General features: G+C 58.8%; 1 protein-coding gene across 1 annotated transcript; it reads left to right on the plus strand.

Moving 5' to 3' along the window:
- Positions 1 to 1,228: 1,228 nt before the first annotated feature.
- meox1 (mesenchyme homeobox 1) lies at positions 1,229 to 19,567 on the plus strand. Its single transcript, XM_030098776.1, has 4 exons — positions 1,229 to 1,886; positions 3,482 to 3,579; positions 17,667 to 17,821; positions 19,316 to 19,567. The coding sequence occupies exons 1-4, from the start codon at positions 1,486 to 1,488 to the stop codon at positions 19,427 to 19,429; spliced, it is 768 nt and encodes a 255-aa protein (XP_029954636.1). The 5' UTR covers positions 1,229 to 1,485; the 3' UTR covers positions 19,430 to 19,567.
- The last annotated feature ends 1,703 nt before the right edge of the window (positions 19,568 to 21,270 follow it).

The raw sequence follows: 21,270 nt of genomic DNA on the forward strand, positions 1-21,270 counted from the left end.
CCCTGCCTGTCCCTGCCGGTCCCTGCCGGTCCCTGCCGGTCCCTGCCGGTCCCTGCCGGTCCCTGCTGGTCCCTGCTGTCCCTGTTGGCCCCGTTGGCCCCGTTGGCCGGCGCTTGAGGTGTGAGGGCACATGAGCAAGGCAGCGCTCAGCTCTCAGACCGGCGTGGTTCTGTGGGTTTGTGGGGAAACAGATCCGAACTCTGGGTTCCACCGCGACTCTCCAGGCTCTCCAGGACCAGAGACACGGCGGACCAGAACCCGGCCAGAGGGACCTGGAACCACCGCCTCCGGACCGGACCCCCTGCGGTTCCTCTGCACGGGACGCTGGACAGTCCACCGGGGGACCAGAACCCAGAGCGGCTCCACCAGGGAACCAGAACCCGGAGCGGCTCCACCAGGGAACCAGAACCCGGAGCGGCTCCACCAGGGAACCAGAACCCAGAGCGGCTCCGGCACGTTTTTCCGGCAGACCAATCGGAGAGCGTCTCCATGGCGACAGGTCAGGGGGCGGGGCTCCTGGAGCTCCTGGAGCGGCTGGTGAAACTGGCCAAACTGTGACGGTCTGGGATCAGATGGACCGGCCGTCGACCCGGTTCTGCTGCAGCTCCAACAATCTGATCCTGAAACTCCAGACTGGCTCAAGTGAGGAAAACCTGGACGGGGTTCCAGCTAGAACCAGCCAGGTGGATCACACACACACACACACACACACACACACACACACACACACACACACAGCCACGGGGACGGGGGCTCGGACCGGGGTCCGGGGGAGGGGGCCGGATCTGGGCGGTTCAGACAGCGTCTCTTTAAACCGCCGCGTCTGGAAAACCCATCAGAGCCCAGATAGGCTGATTAATGGCTGAGGGGGCGGAGCCTGTGAGGGGGCGGAGCCTGTCAGAGCGCCAACATGTGGCCTGCAGGCCCCGCCCCTCCAGGATCGCCTTTCACTCCAGAAACCCACCAGTCTGCCCGAGAGAGAGAGAGAGAGGGAGAGAGAGGGAGAGAAGAGAGAGAGGGGGGGGGGAAGAGAGAGAGGGGGGAAAGAGGGAGAGAGAGAGAGAGAGGGGGGAGAGAGGGAGAGGGAGAGAGAGAGAGAGAGAGAGAGAGGAAAGTAGAGGGAGGTATCAGTAGAGAGAGAAGGCGGTAGAGCGAGGCAGTGGCAGAGAGAGGGAGGTAGAGGGAGGTATCAGTAGAGAGAGAGAGAGGGAGGTGGAGAGAGGCAGCGGTAGACAGAGGGAGGTATCAGTAGAGAGAGAGGGCGGTAGAGAGAGGCAGCAGCAGACAGGCCGGACGCCCCCCTCCCTCAGACCCTGGAGTCCTTCGTCTCAGGAAGACGTTTTCTTCTTCTCCTTCTTCTTCTCCTTCTTCTTCTCCTTCTCTGCGTCCGGCGGTGCAGTGGACACCATGAGCGCCAGCTGAAGCTCCCTGGAAGAGTCTGCGGTTCGAATCCCTCCTCGCCTCCCCAGGACCGGACCGGACGCCATGGAGCAGCCGGCCAGCAGCTGCATGCGGGGCCCCCCCCCCGGCGGCCCCGTCTGGGGCTGCGTGAGGGGCCCCCACTCCGGGGGCCCCGGGGCCGGCCTGCAGTACCAGCAGGTCCCGTTCTCCCTCCAGAAGCCCGACTTCCTGTCCTACGGAGACTGCCTGGCGCCCGGCGCTCCGCTGGCCCCGTACCCGGAGAGCCCGGCCTTCCAGAGGCCCGACTGGCACTTCGGGCCCTGTGAGACCCGGGCCAGGGCCCCCGAGGCCCCCGAGGTCCCGGCGGCCCCGACGGGCCCCGGCGGCAGCGGGGGACCCGAGCTGGACCCGGCGGGGGACGGACGGTTGTCCCCCCAGAGCGACTCGGACAGGAAGACCTGCAGGGAGGAAGAGGGACGGGACAGGTGAGTGGGACGGTCCAGGGGACGGGTCCACAACGGTCCACAATGGTCCAGAACGGTCCAGAACAGTCCAGAATGGTCCAGAACTGTCCAGAACAGTCCAGAACGGTCCAGAACGGTCCAGAACGGTCCAGAACGGTCCAGACTGCCACACATCTGGCACAGCTGCAGGGTTCCTTCATTCATCAGAAACCATGAAGATGAGGGGGGAAGTGTCCTCAGTGTGGACCAGCTTCTGGAGGTCCCTGGAGGTTCTAGAGGTCTCTGGGGGTCTCTGGTGGTCTCTGGGGGTCTCTGGAGGTCCCTGGAGGTTCTAGAGGTCTCTGGGGTCTCTGGGGGTCTCTGGAGGTCCCTGGAGGTTCTAGAGGTCTCTGGAGGTCTCTGGGGGTCTCTGGAGGTCCCTGGAGGTTCTAGAGGTCTCTGGAGGTCTCTGGGGGTCTCTGGAGGTCCCTGGAGGTTCTAGAGGTCTCTGGAGGTCTCTGGGGGTCTCTGGAGGTTCTGATGGGATCTGGTGGGATCTGGTGGGATCTGGTGGGATCTGGTGGGATCTGGTGGGATGTGTTGACGTCCTGCTGAGCGGCCCTGAGTGATTCTGATTCACCTGATTCTGAACAGAGAAACAACCAGCAGCAGCTTCATCCTCCTCTTCCTCCTCTTCATCCTCCTCCTCATCCTCCTGCCTTACACTGAACAGACTGTCCCTCCACCTCTCATCCCTCCATCCTCCACCCCTCCACCTCTCCACCTCTCCACCTCTCCACCTCTCCACCCCTCCACCTCTCCACCTCTCCACCCCTCCACCCCTCCACCCCTCCATCCTCCACCCCTCCACCCCTCCACCCCTCCATCCTCCACCCCTCCACCCCTCCACCCCTCCATCCTCCACCCCTCCACCCCTCCACCCCTCCATCCCTCCACCCCTCCACCCCTCCATCCCTCCATCCTCCACCCCTCCACCCCTCCACCTCTCCACCTCTCCACCCCTCCACCCCCTCCACCCCTCCATCCTCCACCCCTCCACCCCTCCATCCTCCACCCCTCCACCCCTCCACCCCTCCACCCCTCCATCCCTCCACCCCTCCACCCCTCCACCCCTCCATCCTCCACCCCTCCACCTCTCCACCTCTCCACCCCTCCACCCCTCCACCCCTCCATCCTCCACCCCTCCACCCCTCCATCCTCCACCCCTCCACCCCTCCACCCCTCCACCCCTCCACCTCTCCACCTCTCCACCCCTCCACCCCTCCACCCCTCCATCCTCCACCCCTCCACCCCTCCACCCCTCCACCCCTCCATCCTCCACCCCTCCACCCCTCCACCCCTCCATCCCTCCATCCTCTGCTCTCTTGTCTTCCAGTCTCTCCCTGAGCAGCAGGAGACTCTTCATCACTCTGTGATCTTCAAGAGTGAAACCAGGATCTGGACCACCCAGAACCCCCGGACCCCCCAAACCCTCCAAGACTCCCCAGAACCCCCCAGACCCCCACAAACCCCCCAGACCCCCCCAGACCCCCCGGACCCCCCAAACCCTCCAAGACTCCCCAGAACCCCCCAGACCCCCCGGACCCCCCAAACCCCCGGACCCCCCTCCCTCACAGCACCCTCCAGTCGGGTCTGGACCCGGCGGACCGGTCTGGCTCCGCCTCCCGGCCCTCGGCCACATTCTTCTCCTCTGACTTCTTCCCGTCGTTAAGCCGTAACCCGATCTCCGGCGAGCGCGGGCGGCACGTCTGACCGCGGCGGCGCCGAGCTCCACCGGGGGAGTGTGCGTGTGTGTGTGTGTGTGTGTGCGTGTGTGTGTGTGTGAGTGTGTTCCACCAGGAACGTTCTCTCACTCTGCAATTCATCTGAAGTCCTTGACCTCTGACCTCTGCTCAGGCCTTCAGGAAGCAGGAAGTGTTTCCAGGAAGAGGCGGAGCTCTGCTGAGGGGTCTGAGCGTCGTTCAGGTTAGCGACAATCCGCTCCACCAGACCCCCACCAGACCCCCACCAGACCCCCACCCAGACCTCCACCAGACCCCCACCAGACCCCCACCAGACCCCCACCCAGACCTCCACCAGACCCCCACCAGACCCCCACCAGACCCCCACCCAGACCCCCACCCAGACCCCCACCAGACCCCCACCAGACCCCCACCAGACCCCCACCAGACCCCCACCAGACCCCCAACCAGACCCCCACCAGATCCCCACCAGACCCCCACCCAGCCCTCCACCAGACCCCCACCAGACCCCCACCAGACCCCCACCCAGACCTCCACCAGACCCCCACCAGACCCCCACCAGATCCCCACCAGACCCCCACCCAGACCTCCACCAGACCCCCACCCGAACTCCACCAGACCCCCACCAGACCCCCACCCAGACCTCCACCAGACCCCCACCAGACCCCCACCAGACCCCCACCCAGACCCCCATCCAGACCCCCACCAGACCCCCACCAGACCTCCACCAGACCCCCACCCAGACCTCCACCAGACCCCCACCAGACCCCCACCAGACCCCCACCAGACCCCCACCCAGACCCCCATCCAGACCCCCACCAGACCCCCACCAGACCCCCACCCAGACCTCCACCAGACCCCCACCAGACCCCCACCAGACCCCCACCCAGACCTCCACCAGACCCCCACCAGACCCCCACCAGACCCCCACCCAGACCCCCACCCAGACCCCCACCAGACCCCCACCAGACCCCCACCAGACCCCCACCAGACCCCCACCAGACCTCCACCCAGACCCCCACCAGATCCCCACCAGACCCCCACCCAGACCTCCACCAGACCCCCACCAGACCCCCACCAGACCCCCACCCAGACCTCCACCAGACCCCCACCAGACCCCCACCAGATCCCCACCAGACCCCCACCCAGACCTCCACCAGACCCCCACCCGAACTCCACCAGACCCCCACCAGACCCCCACCCAGACCTCCACCAGACCCCCACCAGACCCCCACCAGACCCCCACCCAGACCCCCATCCAGACCCCCACCAGACCCCCACCAGACCTCCACCAGACCCCCACCCAGACCTCCACCAGACCCCCACCAGACCCCCACCAGACCCCCACCAGACCCCCACCCAGACCCCCATCCAGACCCCCACCAGACCCCCACCCAGACCTCCACCAGACCCCCACCAGACCCCCACCCAGACCCCCACCCAGACCCCCACCAGACCCCCACCAGACCTCCATCAGACCCCCACCAGACCCCCACCCAGACCCCACCAGACCTCCACCAGACCTCCATCAGACCTCCACCAGACCCCCACCCAGACCCCCACCAGACCCCACCAGACCCCCACCCAGACCCCCACCAGACCCCCACCAGACCCCCACCCAGACCTCCACCAGACCCCCACCAGACCTCCGCCAGACCCCCACCCAGACCTCCACCAGACCCCCACCAGACCCCCACCAGACCCCCACCCAGACCCCCACCAGACCCCCACCAGACCTCCGCCAGACCCCCACCCAGACCCCCACCAGACCTCCACCAGACCTCCATCAGACCCCCACCCAGAATCCCACCAGACCCCCACCCGAACTCCACCAGACCTCCATCAGACCCCCACCCAGACCCCCACCAGACCTCCACCAGACCTCCATCAGACCCCCACCAGACCCCCACCCAGACCCCCACCCAGATCCCCACCAGACCCCCACCCAGACCTCCACCAGACCTCCACCAGACCCCCACCAGACCCCCACCAGACCTCCACCAGACCCCCACCAGACCCGCACCCAGACCTCCACCAGACCCCCACCAGACCCCCACCAGACCCCCACCAGACCCCCACCGGACCCCCACCCTAGTGAGCCAGGACTGAAGGTGGATGTTTAACACGGTGGTCTGACCCCCCCCCCCCCCGTGAACCCAGCCTGAGACCAGCTGTTTTCAGCTGAAAGCACCAAAAGGCTGGACCCCCTGCTGGGGGGCCTGGACCCCGACCCCCCCAACACCCCCCTTTACTGCCTCCGGCTGTGCAGGATATTTATTGGGGGTCTGTTAGTGTGTGTGTTTGTGTGTGTGTGTGTGTGTGTGTGTGTGTGTGTGTGTGTGTGTGTGTGTGTGTGTGTGTGTGTGTGTGTCAGGCCAGGTGTTCAGGTGTAACTGGAACCTGATGGACACACACACACACACACACACACACACACACACACACACACACACACACACACACTGGAGCTGGTATATCAGTGTTTATCTGATGGAGTTAGGATTCGTCCAATCAGGAGGTCAGAGGTCAGGACGCTCCCTGACCTCCTGCTGACCTCTCCAGGCTGGAAGGTTCTCCTTCACAGAACGTCCGTTTCTTCACATCCAGAACCAGAAGCAGGTCGGAGCTTCTCCTGCTCTGATTGGTCGATCAGTGATAAACCGAGTCGGAGCGGAGAAAACCTGCAGAGCTTCAGCCTGAAAGAGGAACCTGAAACATGTTCGTCTGAAGCGTGTTTCCCTGAAGCGTGTTTCCTTGAAGCGTGTTTCTCTGAAGCGTGTTTCCCTGAAGCGTGTTTCTCTGAAGCGTGTTTCCCTGAAGCGTGTTTCTCTGAAGCGTGTTTCCTTGAAGCGCGTTTCTCTGAAGCGTGTTTCCCTGAAGCGTGTTTCTCTGAAGCGTGTTTCCCTGAAGCGTGTTTCTCTGAAGCGTGTTTCCTTGAAGCGTGTTTCCTTGAAGCGTGTTACTCTGAAGCGTGTTTGTCTGAAGCGTGTTTCCCTGAAGCTGGTTTCTCTGAAGCGTGTTTCCCTGAAGCGTGTTTCTCTGAAGCGTGTTTGTCTGAAGCGTGTTTCCTTGAAGCGTGTTTCTCTGAAGCGTGTTTCCCTGAAGCGTGTTTCTCTGAAGCGTGTTTCCTTGAAGCGTGTTTGTCTGAAGCGTGTTTCCCTGAAGCGTGTTTCTCTGAAGCGTGTTTGTCTGAAGCGTGTTTCCCTGAAGCGTGTTTCTCTGACGTATTTTTATCTGAAGCGTGTTTCCCTGAAGCGTGTTTCTCTGAAGCGTTTGTCTGAAGCGTGTTTCTCTGAAGCGTGTTTGTCTGAAGCGTGTTTCTCTGAAGCGTTTGTCTGAAGCGTGTTTCTCTGAAGCGTGTTTGTCTGAAGCGTGTTTCCCTGAAGCGTGTTTGTCTGAAGCGTGTTTCCCTGAAGCGTGTTTCTCTGAAGCGTGTTTGTCTGAAGCGTGTTTCTCTGAAGCGTGTTTCCCTGAAGCGTGTTTGTCTGAAGCGTGTTTCCCTGAAGCGTGTTTCTCTGAAGCGTGTTTCCTTGAAGCGTGTTTCCCTGAAGCGTGTTTCCTTGAAGCGTGTTTCCCTGAAGCGTGTTTCCTTGAAGCGGGTTACTCTGAAGCGTGTTTCCCTGAAGCGTGTTTCTCTGAAGCGTGTTTCCCTGAAGCGTGTTTCCCTGAAGCGTGTTTCCCTGAAGCGTGTTTCTCTGAAGCGTTTGTCTGAAGCGTGTTTCTCTGAAGCGTGTTTCTCTGAAGCGTGTTTCTCTGAAGCGTGTTTCTCTGAAGCGTGTTTCCCTGAAGCGTTTGTCTGAAGCGTGTTTCTCTGAAGCGTGTTTCTCTGAAGCGTGTTTCCCTGAAGCGTGTTTCTCTGAAGCGTGTTTCTCTGAAGCGTGTTTCCCTGAAGCGTGTTTCTCTGAAGCGTGTTTCCCTGAAGCGTGTTTCCCTGAAGCGTGTTTCCCTGAAGCGTGTTTCTCTGAAGCGTTTGTCTGAAGCGTGTTTCTCTGAAGCGTGTTTCTCTGAAGCGTGTTTGTCTGAAGCGTGTTTCTCTGAAGCGTGTTTCTCTGAAGCGTGTTTCTCTGAAGTGTGTTTCTCTGAAGCGTGTTTCTCTGAAGCATGTTTCCCTGAAGCGTGTTTCTCTGAAGCGTGTTTCTCTGAAGCGTGTTTCCCTGAAGCGTTTGTCTGAAGCGTGTTTCTCTGAAGCGTGTTTGTCTGAAGCGTGTTTCCCTGAAGCGTGTTTGTCTGAAGCGTGTTTCCCTGAAGCGTGTTTCTCTGAAGCGTGTTTGTCTGAAGCGTGTTTGTCTGAAGCGTGTTTCTCTGAAGTGTGTTTCCCTGAAGCGTTTGTCTGAAGCGTGTTTCTCTGAAGCGTGTTTGTCTGAAGCGTGTTTCCCTGAAGCGTGTTTGTCTGAAGCGTGTTTCCCTGAAGCGTGTTTCTCTGAAGCGTGTTTGTCTGAAGCGTGTTTCTCTGAAGCGTGTTTCCCTGAAGCGTGTTTGTCTGAAGCGTGTTTCCCTGAAGCGTGTTTCTCTGAAGCGTGTTTCCTTGAAGCGTGTTTCCCTGAAGCGTGTTTCCTTGAAGCGTGTTTCCCTGAAGCGTGTTTCCTTGAAGCGGGTTACTCTGAAGCGTGTTTCCCTGAAGCGTGTTTCTCTGAAGCGTGTTTCCCTGAAGCGTGTTTCCCTGAAGCGTGTTTCCCTGAAGCGTGTTTCTCTGAAGCGTTTGTCTGAAGCGTGTTTCTCTGAAGCGTGTTTCTCTGAAGCGTGTTTGTCTGAAGCGTGTTTCTCTGAAGCGTGTTTCCCTGAAGCGTTTGTCTGAAGCGTGTTTCTCTGAAGCGTGTTTCTCTGAAGCGTGTTTCCCTGAAGCGTGTTTCTCTGAAGCGTGTTTCTCTGAAGCGTGTTTCCCTGAAGCGTGTTTCTCTGAAGCGTGTTTCTCTGAAGCGTGTTTCTCTGAAGCGTGTTTCCCTGAAGCGTGTTTCTCTGAAGCGTTTGTCTGAAGCGTGTTTCTCTGAAGCGTGTTTCTCTGAAGCGTGTTTGTCTGAAGCGTGTTTCTCTGAAGCGTGTTTCTCTGAAGCGTGTTTCTCTGAAGTGTGTTTCTCTGAAGCGTGTTTCTCTGAAGCATGTTTCCCTGAAGCGTGTTTCTCTGAAGCGTGTTTCTCTGAAGCGTGTTTCCCTGAAGCGTTTGTCTGAAGCGTGTTTCTCTGAAGCGTGTTTGTCTGAAGCGTGTTTCCCTGAAGCGTGTTTGTCTGAAGCGTGTTTCCCTGAAGCGTGTTTCTCTGAAGCGTGTTTGTCTGAAGCGTGTTTGTCTGAAGCGTGTTTCTCTGAAGTGTGTTTCCCTGAAGCGTGTTTCTCTGAAGCGTGTTTGTCTGAAGTGTGTTTGTCTGAAGCGTGTTTCTCTGAAGCGTGTTTGTCTGAAGCGTGTTTCTCTGACGTATTTTTATCTGAAGCGTGTTTTGGGGACGTTTCATTTCCAGGACTCCAGGCTCCTCTGTGACCTTTGACCCTGAAATATTCCCTGAAGCTGTTTCAGGTCCGGCTCCATTTGTCTCCGAGTTCAGTTCGTCTTCAGGATTTCGTCCCGGGAACGGTTGTAGTTACACCCAAACCTGTCCTGGTCTGTCCAGTCACACCTGGACCAGGACCCTGACCTGTGGACCAGAACCTGGCTCCGTTGGTCCTCTTGCTCTGGGGGGGTCAGGACTCGGTACTCTGGAATGAGGTCCATCCAGCTGAGCTCCGCCTGAAGCTGCTGTGACATGAGGACAGGGTCTATCAGGGTCTTCCAGGTCTTCCTCTCTGCAGCAGCCGTCCTCAGAGTTTCTGTCTGCTGGTCTCTGATCAATAATGTCCAACGTCTCCAGGAGACACTGCTCAGAGAGCCCCCCCCCCCCCCGGCCGGAGCCCCGTCCCGCCCAGTGGGACGCCCTGATGTCTCGGTGTCCCGGTATCTCGATGTCTCTGTGGCCCGATGTCTCTGTGTCTCGGTGTCTCAATGTCTCGATGTCCCGGTGTCTCTGTGTCTCAATGTCTCAGTGTCTCGATGTCTCGATGTCTCGGTGTCCCGATGTCTCTGTGTCTCGGTGTCTCGATGTCTCGATGTCTCTGTGTCTCGGTGTCTCAGTGTCTCGGTGTCTCGATGTCTCGATATCTTGGTGTCTCGGTGTCTCGATGTCTCGATGTCTCAATGTCTCGATGTCTCGGTGTCTCTGTGTCTCGATATCTTGGTGTCTCAATGTCTCGATGTCTCGATGTCTCGATGTCTCTGTGTCTCGGTGTCTCTGTGTCTCGGTGTCTCAATGTCTCGATGTCCCGGTGTCTCTGTGTCTCGGTGTCTCAATGTCTCGATGTCCCGGTGTCTCTGTGTCTCGATGTCTCAGTGTCTCGATGTCTCGATGTCTCGGTGTCCCGATGTCTCTGTGTCTCGGTGTCTCGATGTCTCTGTGTCTCAGTGTCTCAGTGTCTCGGTGTCTCGATGTCTTGATATCTTGGTGTCTCGGTGTCTCGATGTCTCAATGTCTCGATGTCTCGGTGTCTCTGTGTCTCGATATCTTGGTGTCTCAATGTCTCGATGTCTCTGTGTCTCGGTGTCTCTGTGTCCCGGTGTCTCTGTGTCTCGATGTCTCGATGTCTCGGTGTCCCGATGTCTCTGTGTCTCGGTGTCTCGATGTCTCAGTGTCTCGATGTCTCAATGTCTCTGTGTCCCGGTGTCTCAGTGTCTCGATGTCTCAATGTCTCTGTGTCCCGGTGTCTCTGTGTCTCGATGTCTCAGTGTCTCGATGTCTCGATGTCTCGGTGTCCCGATGTCTCTGTGTCTCGGTGTCTCGATGTCTCAGTGTCTCGATGTCTCAATGTCTCTGTGTCCCGATGTCTCTGTGTCTCGGTGTCTCAATGTCTCGGTGTCTCGGGGCTCTGCTCCTCATGCCGATGTTTCGAATTAACTGGTGTCCGTGTTAGCTAGTGACCAACAGAAACCTGTAGCGGTTCCAGTGAACGTCTGCAGCTGCGTCACTCCGCCAAATCATTTCTGCGTTTTGGCGTCAAAATGTAACTGAAAACAACGGGGACGGCGCCGGCTTCTGGTCGCTGGAGGGAGACGGTGAAGCCAGATCCTGGTGAAGACCTGGCCAGGGATGGAGAGCAGGGTGATGCCGATCACCCTTCGTCTCCAGAAGGGCAGGATGACCCTCTTGTCCAGGCGGTGGTTCGTCTCCAGAAGGGCAGGATGACCCTCTGGTCCAGGCGGTGGTTCGTCTCCAGAAGGGCAGGATGACCCTCTGGTCCAGGCGGTGGTTCGTCTCCAGAAGGGCAGGATGACCCTCTGGTCCAGGCGGTGGTTCGTCTCCAGAAGGGCAGGATGACCCTCTGGTCCAGGCGGTGGCAGCTGCTCTGTTTCCCACACCTGATTGAATCGGTTAGCCGCTCCACCGTGGCATCGCCGCCGGCTGTGAGCATCTCACTGGTGATGGCACAGACGCCGGGGCTTCCCTGATGTTCAGCTCTCACTTCCCTGGGTGTTACAGGGTCTGTGCAGCAGGGGGCGCTGGGGGGGGCAGCGTTGGCAGCCTCTAGGAGGGCGGGATCAGCCGGGATGGTGCTGTGCTGCAGGAGGAGGCTGAAGTGTTCCTTCCAGCGCTCCAGGCAGGTGGCTTCAGTTGTAACGAGATTACCGTCAGAATCTTTTACCCAGGCTGTCTTTATGTGTGGACCGCTACGGGCTTGGCGCAGTAGACTGAAAACACGTCTCAGGTTATTGTTGTTGGCGGCGGACTCAAGCTGTCGGGCTTCTGCTTCAGAACCTCTCCCTGTCCTCAGCGATGGCCGCACTGCGCCGGCGGTTCAGTCGCCGATACTCCGTGAGGTGGCCTCGGAGCCGGGCCTCACGCCGCTGGTCCATGATGTTTAGAGTCCTCTCTGATGTCCAGGGCTTTCTTGGGGACGGTCGTAGCGTCCGAGGACATTGTGAGCAGACTGGAGGACACTTTCCTTGAAGGTCGCCCAGTCCGTCACTTTGTCGGAAGCCAGGGCATCAAGAGTGCGGCGGGTGGAGCGACTGAAATCTGTGGCGGTGTCGGGGTCGTTGAGTCGGGAGGAGTCGGGGCGAGGCAGGGTCTGGTGCTGGTTGGCTTGGAGCTTTAGCTTCAGCCGGGCCACCAGCAGACGGCGGTCTCCTCTGTACACCCGGCATCCATCCATCCATCCATCCATTTTCTACCGCTTATCCGGGGCCGGGTCGCGGGGGCAGCAGTCTCAGCAGGGATGCCCAGACTTCCCTGTCCCCAGACACTTCCTCCAGCTCCTCTGGGAGGATCCCGAGGCGTTCCCAGGCCAGCCGAGAGACATAGTCTCTCCAGCGTGTCCTGGGTCTTCCCCGGGGTCTCCTCCCAGTGGGACATGCCCGGAACACCTCCCTAGGGAGGCGTCCAGGAGGCATCCTAAACAGATGTCCGAGCCACCTCAGCTGGTTCCTCTCGATGTGGAGGAGTAGCGGCTCTACTCCGAGCTCCTCCCTGGTGACTGAGCTCCTCACCCTATCTCTAAGGGAGCGCCCAGCCACCCTACGGAGGAAGCTCATTTCGGCCGCTTGTATCCGGGATCTTGTCCTTTCGGTCATGACCCAAAGCTCATGACCATAGGTGAGGGTGGGAACGTAGATTGACCGGTAAATCGAGAGCTTCGCCTTTCGGCTCAGCTCCTTCTTCACCACGACGGACCGATACAACGACCGCATCACTGCAGCCGCTGCACCGATCCGCCTGTCAATCTCACGCTCCATCCGTCCCCCACTCGTGAACAAGACCCCAAGATACTTGAACTCCTCCACTTGGGCTAAGGTCTCTCCACCAACCTGGAGGGGGCAAGCCACCTTCCTCCGGTCGAGGACCATGGCCTCGGATTTGGAGGTGCTAATCCTCATCCCTGCCGCTTCACACTCGGCTGCGAACCGCCCCAGTGCATGCTGTAGGTCCGGGTTCGATGAAGCCAACAGGACAACATCATCTGCAAAAAGCAGAGATGAAATCCTGTGGTTCCCGAACCGGAACCCCTCCGGCCCCTGGCTGCACCTAGAAATTCTGTCCATGAAGATTATGAACAGAACCGGTGACAAAGGGCAGCCCTGCCGGAGTCCAACATGCACCGGGAACAGGTCCGACTTACTGCCGGCAATGCGGGCCAGACTCCTACTCCGGTCATACAAAGACCGGACGGCCCTTAACAAGGGGCCCCGGACTCCGTATTCCCGGAGCACCCCCCACAAGACACCACGAGGGACACGGTCGAATGCCTTCTCCAAATCCACAAAACACATGTGGACTGGTTGGGCAAACTCCCACGAACCCTCGAGCACCCTATGGAGGGTATAGAGCTGGTCCACTGTTCCACGGCCAGGACGAAAACCGCATTGTTCCTCCTGGATCCGAGGTTCGACTATCGGTCGGATCCTCCTCTCCAGTACCCTGGAATAGACTTTCCCGGGGAGGCTGAGGAGTGTAATCCCCCTATAGTTGGAGCACACCCTCCGGTCCCCCTTTTTAAACAGGGGGACCACCACCCCGGTCTGCCAATCCAGAGGCACCGTCCCCGACAGCCACGCGATGTTGCAGAGACGTGTCAACCAAGACAGTCCCTGCACATCCAGAGACTTAAGGTACTCAGGCCGAATCTCGTCCACCCCCGGTGCCTTGCCACCGAGGAGCTTGCCAACCACCTCAGTGACTTCAGCTTGGGTGATGGACGAGTCCACCTCTGAGACCTCAGCCTCTGCTTCCTCCACGGAAGACGTGGCGACGGGATTGAGGAGGTCCTCGAAGTATTCCTTCCACCGTCCAACAATATCCCCAGTTGAGGACAGCAGCTCCTCCTCCACTGTAAACAGTGTTGGCGGAGACCTGCTTTCCCCTCCTGAGGCGCCGGACGGTTTGCCAGAATTTCTTCGAGGCCGACCGATAGTCCTCCTCCATGGCCTCCCCGAACTCCTCCCAGACCCGAGTTTTTGCCTCCACAACTGCTCGGGCTGCAGTTCGCTTGGCCTGCCGGTACCCGTCAGCTGCTTCGGGAGTCCCATGAGCCAGCAAGGCTCGATAGGACTCCTTCTTCAGCTTGACGGCAGCCCTTACTTCCGGTGTCCACCACCGGGTTCGGGGGTTGCCGCCACGACAGGCACCGGAGACCTTACGACCACAGCTCCGAGCAGCTGCTTCGACGATGGAGGTGGAGAACATGGTCCACTCGGACTCAATGTCCCCAGCCTCCCTCGGGACATGAGAGAAGCTCTCCCGGAGGTGGGAGTTGAAAGCCATGCTGACAGAGGGTTCCGCCAGACGTTCCCAGCAGACCCTCACAACACGTTTGGGTCTGCCAAGTCTGTCCGGTTTCCTCCTCCGCCAGCGAATCCAACTCACCACCAGGTGGTGATCGGTCGACAGCTCTGCCCCTCTCTTCACCCGAGTGTCCAAAACACGCGGCCGGAGGTCAGATGACACGACAACAAAGTCGATCATCGACCTCCGACCTAGGGTGTCCTGGTGCCAAGTGCACTTATGGACACCCCTGTGCTCGAACATGGTGTTCGTTATGGACAAACTGTGACTAGCACAGAAGTCCAATAACAGAACACCACTCGGGTTCAGATCGGGGAGGCCGTGCGATCCAATCACCCCCTTCCAGGTCTCACTGTCGCTGCCCACGTGGGCGTTGAAGTCCCCCAGTAGAACAATGGAGTCCCCAGTCGGAGCACTGTCCAGCACCCCTCCCAGGGACTCCAAGAAGGCCGGGTACTCTGCACTGCTGTTCGGCCCGTAAGCCGAGACAACAGTGAGGCACCTATCCCCGACCTGAAGGCGCAGGGATGCAACCCTCTCGTTCACTGGGGTGAACTCCAACACATGGCGGCTGAGCTGTGGGGCTACAAGCAAACCCACACCAGCCCGCCGCCTCTCACTGCGGGCAACGCCAGAGAAGTGGAGAGTCCAGCCCTTCTCGAGGGGTTGGGTTCCAGAGCCCAGGCTATGTGTGGAGGTGAGCCCGACTATATCTAGCCGGTACCTCTCAACCTCCCTCACAAGCTCGGGCTCCTTCCCCGCCAACGAGGTGACATTCCATGTCCCTAGAGCCAGTCTCTGTGTCCGGGGATCGGGTCGCCGGGCACCCTGCCGTCGGCTGCCACCCAATCCACACTGCACCCGGCCCCTACGGTTCCCTCGGTGGGTGGTGAGCCCACCGGAGGTCAGGCCCACGTCGTCCCTTCGGGCTGAGCCCGGCCGGGCCCCGTGGGCAAAGACCCGGCCACCAGGCGCTCGCTTACGAGCCCCAACCCCAGGCCTGGCTCCAGGGTGGGGCCCCGGCTGCGCCATACCGGGCGACGTAACGACCTTTGTTCTTTTTCTTCTCATAGGGGGTTTTGAACTGCTCTCAGTCTGGCCCGTCACCCAGGACCTGTTTGCCATGGGAGACCCTACTAGGGGGCATAAAGCCCCCCGGCAACATAGCTCCTGGGATCATGCGGGCTCTCAAACTCCCCCACCACGTTAAGGTGGCAGTTCTAGGGGGACACCCGGCAGCTGGTGACAAACGACTTCCAGCATTGAGAAATGAGGATGTGGTCCAGCGCCTTCCTGGTTCTGCCATCTGGGCCGTACCACGTCCAGAGATGGATTTGTTTCTGAGGAAACCAGGTGTCGGCAACACAGAGGCTGTTATGGTGGCGGAGCAGGAGGAGGCGGAGCCATTGTCATTTGTTTTCCTGTGGATGAAGGTGGTGCTGACAGGCGAGCCGGGGGACCGGTCGCTGCTGGACAGAGTGGCGTTGGCGTCAGTGAGAATGATGGTGGCGTGGGGTGGAGCTCGGCTGACCGCCTGGTGGAGTTGGAAGAACGTGTCCTTCACATTCTCATCAGCGACGTCCGTGGGGCGTAGGCGACAACCGCTGCCATCTCGCCGTGGTGGTGGAGGAGGCCAGCAGACAGTCCAGCTGATGAGGGACCTCCGGAGGGCTTTTGGAACGGCAAGAGCCACGCCATAAAGGCCGGTCCGGCTCTCGGGGCCACTCCAGATGGAACGATGGTCGTCTGCTGTTGTTTCGCCGTTACCTCGCCATCGGACCTCACAGAGCCCTGCAGGGAGGTGTTGTAGCGGCAGAGCTCTGGGGACAGCAGGGGGGCAGCTCCGGGGCGGAGGAGGGTCTGGACAGTCCATGTGGCGACACGGGTCCTACGACGAAGGTCGATCCGTACGTGTTGGTCGGGGGCGGGCTGGGGTCCGTTACCGTGTGGGTCAGTCCGGCTTCTTTCTCTGGTCGGTTTCGTGACAGATGAGCTTCTCCTGGGTGGGTTGTTGGCCCCCGCAGGAGCCAGTTGGTGGGGCTGCCGCCTCACAGCGTCCCGGCACGCCGGGGTTTGTAGTCGGAGTCGTCCTTCTCCGAGACGGACTGCTTACCGAGGCTGACGAGCTCTGTCCACCCGGCTGGAGTCAGAGTTCTCGCATCACATGGTGCTCCAGGCACGGCGCCCTGTCCGCCGACGGCGCCGCTGTCCGGCTTCATTAGCATATGCCACTCGCTCAACAGGGTTAGCCATGATGCTAAGCTAGCACAGTAAAAGGCCGGAAGCCCCGCCTTCCCACCACAGATGCGTCAAAACGAGCCGCGGTGTTCAGCGTCGGATCTCAAAATTGACGCACATTCAACTTCTCGCGTTGTCACGATTTTTGACGCAAAATGGCGCTGAGTGTGAGCGCGGCTTTCCAGTGAAGGAATCAGTTTCGAGTCTGTAGTGAGTCTGACTTGAACATCTGCTGCTATCAGCAGGCCTTTCCACAGACCTCCGCCTCTCATTAACACGGGAACCAGTTAATCCATAACACCGGCCGGGAGATGCTCCCGTCTGCTCCGGAGCTCTTTCAACAGCTGGCTCCGTCTCTCCTCCAGGGTTGGTTCTCGGGGTTTTTTCAGCTGTTGTGTTCTGCTGGTTCTTGTCGTCCCGCTCGGCTGTCCGTTTATCCGAGACACGGAGCGGATTCTGGATCAGTGTAGACCCATGGAAACCTGGCTACTGAGATATCGCACACACACACACACACACACACACCCCCCGGCCCACATGGCTGGGACCTGGACCTCGGCTCCTTTGTTCTTTACTTGGATTCTTTAACGACGTTCCGCTGCATTCCGGTCTAACCCGGTCCCTCTGGGCCGCGGCCATAAATCCACACACACACACGCACACACACACACACACGCACACGCACGCGCAGTCTTGTATTTCTATCCTTGTGGGGACCGTCCATTGACTCCCATTCATGTCTAGCCCCTAACCCTGACCCTTACCCTAACCCTAACCCACACCACAACAAAGCCTAACCCTAAAGAAATGTTTTTGCACTTTTACTTTTTTCAGTAACAACAACATGGTCAAGAAAACACTGTTTCTCCTACTTAGGACCGGAAAAAGGTCCCCACAAGGCACGTCGTTCCACGTTTTGCTATCCTTGTGGGGACATTTGGCCCCAACAAGGATAGAAATACGAGAACGCTCACGCACACAGACACACACGCACACACACACACACGCACACACACATACACACACTCGCACACAGACACACACACACACACACACACACACACATACACACACACACACACACACACATACACACACACGCACACGCTCACACACACACACACACACACACACACACACACACGCACACACACACAGGCTGCAGGTGAGCAGGATCCAGAGTGTGGGACCAGGGATCAGGGATCGGGATCAGGGACCAGGTGGTCTCCTGGTGAAGGTTCTGCTATGGGGGTCCTCTGAACTGAGGGTTCCTGTCAAGGTGGTCTGAGAGCAGCTGCTGAGGACAGACTGAGGACAGGAAGTGTTGGAGACGCTGAACTGTCCGTCCAGAGAAGAACAACAAAGAGACACGGCGTTCTGGTTCTCCGGTTCTAACGGGACGGTCTCTGAGTCCGGTTCTAACGGGACGGTCTCTGAGTCCGGTTCTAACGGGACGGTCTCTGAGTCCGGTTCTAACGGGACGGTCTCTGAGTCCGGTTCTAACGGGACGGTCTCTGTGTCCGCAGACGTCCCGGAGTCCAGCTGCAAGGCCCGGAAGGAGCGCACGGCGTTCACCAAGGAGCAGCTGAGGGAGCTGGAAGCGGAGTTCAGCCACCACAACTACCTGACCCGGCTGCGGCGCTACGAGATCGCCGTCAACCTGGACCTGACCGAGAGACAGGTACTCCACCCGTTACCGGTCTAACAGAGAGACAGGTACTCCACCCTTTAGAGACAGGTGCTCCACCTTTACAGGTGTATCACCTCTTCTCCGCTGCAGCTAACAGGTTGAACCGTGTTTTTGACCCGCTAACCATCGGCTTTTGACTCCTCCCCCTCCACCCCAGACCCGGGTCTGACCGCCTGCAGGTGAGCTGCATGGCTGAGTTTTCCTGCGCTGATGGTGTCCCACGTTGATGACATCATCAGCGCAACGGAGCAAAGCGAAAGTAATCAATGCAGTAGAGCTCGGTCCCGTTACCTGTGGACGGATGTCCTCTTACGGATCAGGAGAAGCTCTCTGGTCTCGCCGTCTCGCCAGTGCTGGTCGTCTAGAAGGAAATCCCACGCTGTGTCCAGAAACAACAAGTAGTGCGCTAGCGTAGCTGCGCTAACGTAGCCGCGCTAACGTGGCTGCTCTAACATAGCTGCGCTAATGAAGCCGCGCTAACGGAGCCGCGCTAACGGAGCCACGCTAGCGTAGTTGCGCTAACGTAGCCGCGCTAACGTGGCTGCTCTAACATAGCCGCGCTAACGGAGCCGCGCTAACGTAGCTGCGCTAACGTGGCTGCTCTAACATAGCCGCGCTAACGGAGCCGCGCTAACGTAGCTGCGCTAACGTGGCTGCTCTAACATAGCTGCGCTAACGGAGCTGCGCTAACGGAGCCGCGCTAACGGAGCCGCGCTAAGGCGAGTCTTAAACCCTCCCACACCGCCATGAGGAGCTGGTCTGAGCGGGTTTAAACCGGTTTTTTGGCCGATGGCAAAGAGAGAGACAGGTTCTCCACCTCTAACAGACATTCAGGTTCTCCACCTTCAGCAGCGGGTGGAGTTTCTGCGCTGTAGTTTGGTGAAACCCTCAGAATCTTCTGATCCGGTTCTGCGTCTGTTTCTTCAGTCAGAGGCTTTTTCTATTTTCCTCACGACACAAAAATGTTGTCAAAGAAACTGAAAATGGAAGAAAATAAATCAGAATCAGAACACAGAACCTCCACCTGGTCCACCGCTGAACCGGAGCATCGGAGCGGAACGTTAGCAGAACGTTAGCAGAGTGTTAGCAGACCGTTAGCAGACCGTTAGCAGACCGTTAGCAGACCGTTAGCAGAACGTTAGCAAACCGTTAGCAGACCATTAGCAGACCGTTAGCAGAACGTTAGCAAACCGTTAGCAGACCGTTAGCAGAACGTTAGCTGAACGTTAGCCGAACGTCTCCGTTCCATGGGGGAGTGTCTGAGGTTCTACGTTCCTGTTTCTGGTCCATAAATGGGCGGAGTCTGGATGTTATTGATGTTTCAGCCGTGGGGGCGGGGTTTAAAACAAGCGTTCCTATTGGACACTGAGTGACTGGCAGCAGGAAGACGTTGTCCTCTGGTCCCGGAGTCCCTCCTGACCCCGGACCAGCAGAGTGGTGTGTTCCTGTGTTCCGGTTCTCACGTGTTCCGTCTCCTCGCCGCAGGTCAAGGTCTGGTTCCAGAACCGGAGGATGAAGTGGAAGCGGGTGAAGGGGGGACAGTCCACCGACCCGGACCACGAGGACCTGGACTCCGCCGCCTCGCCCAGCTCCGAGTGATCGCCGCTCCAACCCCCGGGTCCAGGACCCCCGGGTCCAAGGATCCCGGGTCCAGGGAACCGATCCGGCCGGTCCGGGCTCCGCTGGACGCGGTCCACAGACTCTTCAGGGAGAACCGGCCAAGGCCCCGGCTCTGTTCTCCCGGACGTACCCGATCTCCGCTGGGGCCAGACTCTCCCTCGTGGTTCCGTCTGGTCAGAACACCGAGGACGGTTCCGGGCGGATCCGGGCGGATCCGGGACCGGTCCCTCCCTGGCCGGACTGTTTGGGTTCCAGTGTTGCATCAGAACCGGACCTGATGGTTCCTGATCAGACCGGACATTCCGCCCGTCGGTTCCTTTTCCCTGAATATCTTTTTTTTTTCTCTTCCTGTCGGACTGGGTTCTCTTCCTGTCGGGTTCTCTTCCTGTCGGACTGGGTTCTCTTCCTGTCGGGTTCTCTTCCTGTCGGACTGGGTTCTCTTCCTGTCGGGTTCTCTTCCTGTCGGACTGGGTTCCTCTGTTCTCCTGTTTCCTCTGTTTTCTAATAAAACCTCAACGTTCTGATGAAACACGTTGCCTGTTTTTGGTTCTGCTGCAGAAAGAGGAGAGCGTCTCCCAGCTGAGGCGGTTCCGCACGTCGGTTCTTCATCCAGTGTCAAAGTTTACCTGAGATGTTCTGTAGGAGGTTCTGACAGGACTGGAGGTTCTGACGGACTGGAGGTTCTGACGGACTGGAGGTTCTGATGGACTGGAGGTTCTGATGGGACTGGAGGTTCTGATGGACTGGAGGTTCTGATGGGACTGGAGGTTCTGACGGACTGGAGGTTCTGACGGACTGGAGGTTCTGATGGGACTGGAGGTTCTGACGGACTGGAGGTTCTGATGGACTGGAGGTTCTGACGGACTGGAGGTTCTGATGGACTGGAGGTTCTGATGGGACTGGAGGTTCTGATGGACTGGAGGTTCTGATGGGACTGGAGGTTCTGACGGACTGGAGGTTCTGACGGACTGGAGGTTCTGATGGGACTGGAGGTTCTGACGGACTGGAGGTTCTGATGGACTGGAGGTTCTGATGGGACTGGAGGTTCTGATGGACTGGAGGTTCTGATGGGACTGGAGGTTCTGACGGACTGGAGGTTCTGACGGACTGGAGGTTCTGATGGGACTGGAGGTTCTGACGGACTGGAGGTTCTGATGGACTGGAGGTTCTGACGGACTGGAGGTTCTGATGGACTGGAGGTTCTGATGGGACTGGAGGTTCTGATGGACTGGAGGTTCTGACGGACTGGAGGTTCTGACGGACTGGAGGTTCTGATGGACTGGAGGTTCTGACGGACTGGAGGTTCTGATGGGACTGGAGGTTCTGACGGACTGGAGGTGAAGCGGATTTTAAAGGTTGATATAAACCCGGAGTGGATCCGCTTCACTGGACCGGACTGTTGGATCTAGCGATCAGTGATCCGCTCCGTGTCTCTATAACAGTGTCTGACAGCGGAGCGGAGTAAACGGGGATTACTTGCTCTGTGCACGCCTTCCCTCCTACGTAGTGACAGGAAACAGGAAGTAGGAAACAGGAAGCAGGAAGTAGGAAACTCAAAAACCAGCAGAAGCATAGGCTTCTGCTGGTTTTTGAGTTTCCTACTTCCTGCTTCTATGATAGATATCTTACAGAACACCAGGAGCCTCCCGGCAGCCTCCACGCCGTCCGCAGAGGGCGGCCATCTTGGTACGGGAAAGCTGAGAGTTTCTGTGGATGAAGGTGAGGCTGGAGATCTGCGCAGCGTTTCTACTCTGATTCCACTGAAATGTTTCAGTGGAACATCTTGAAGCACTAAAAGGCAGCAGCTGCTGTGACTCTGA

This window comes from Salarias fasciatus, chromosome 8 (assembly GCF_902148845.1).
Source record: "Salarias fasciatus chromosome 8, fSalaFa1.1, whole genome shotgun sequence".
Lineage (NCBI taxonomy): Eukaryota > Metazoa > Chordata > Actinopteri > Blenniiformes > Blenniidae > Salarias > Salarias fasciatus.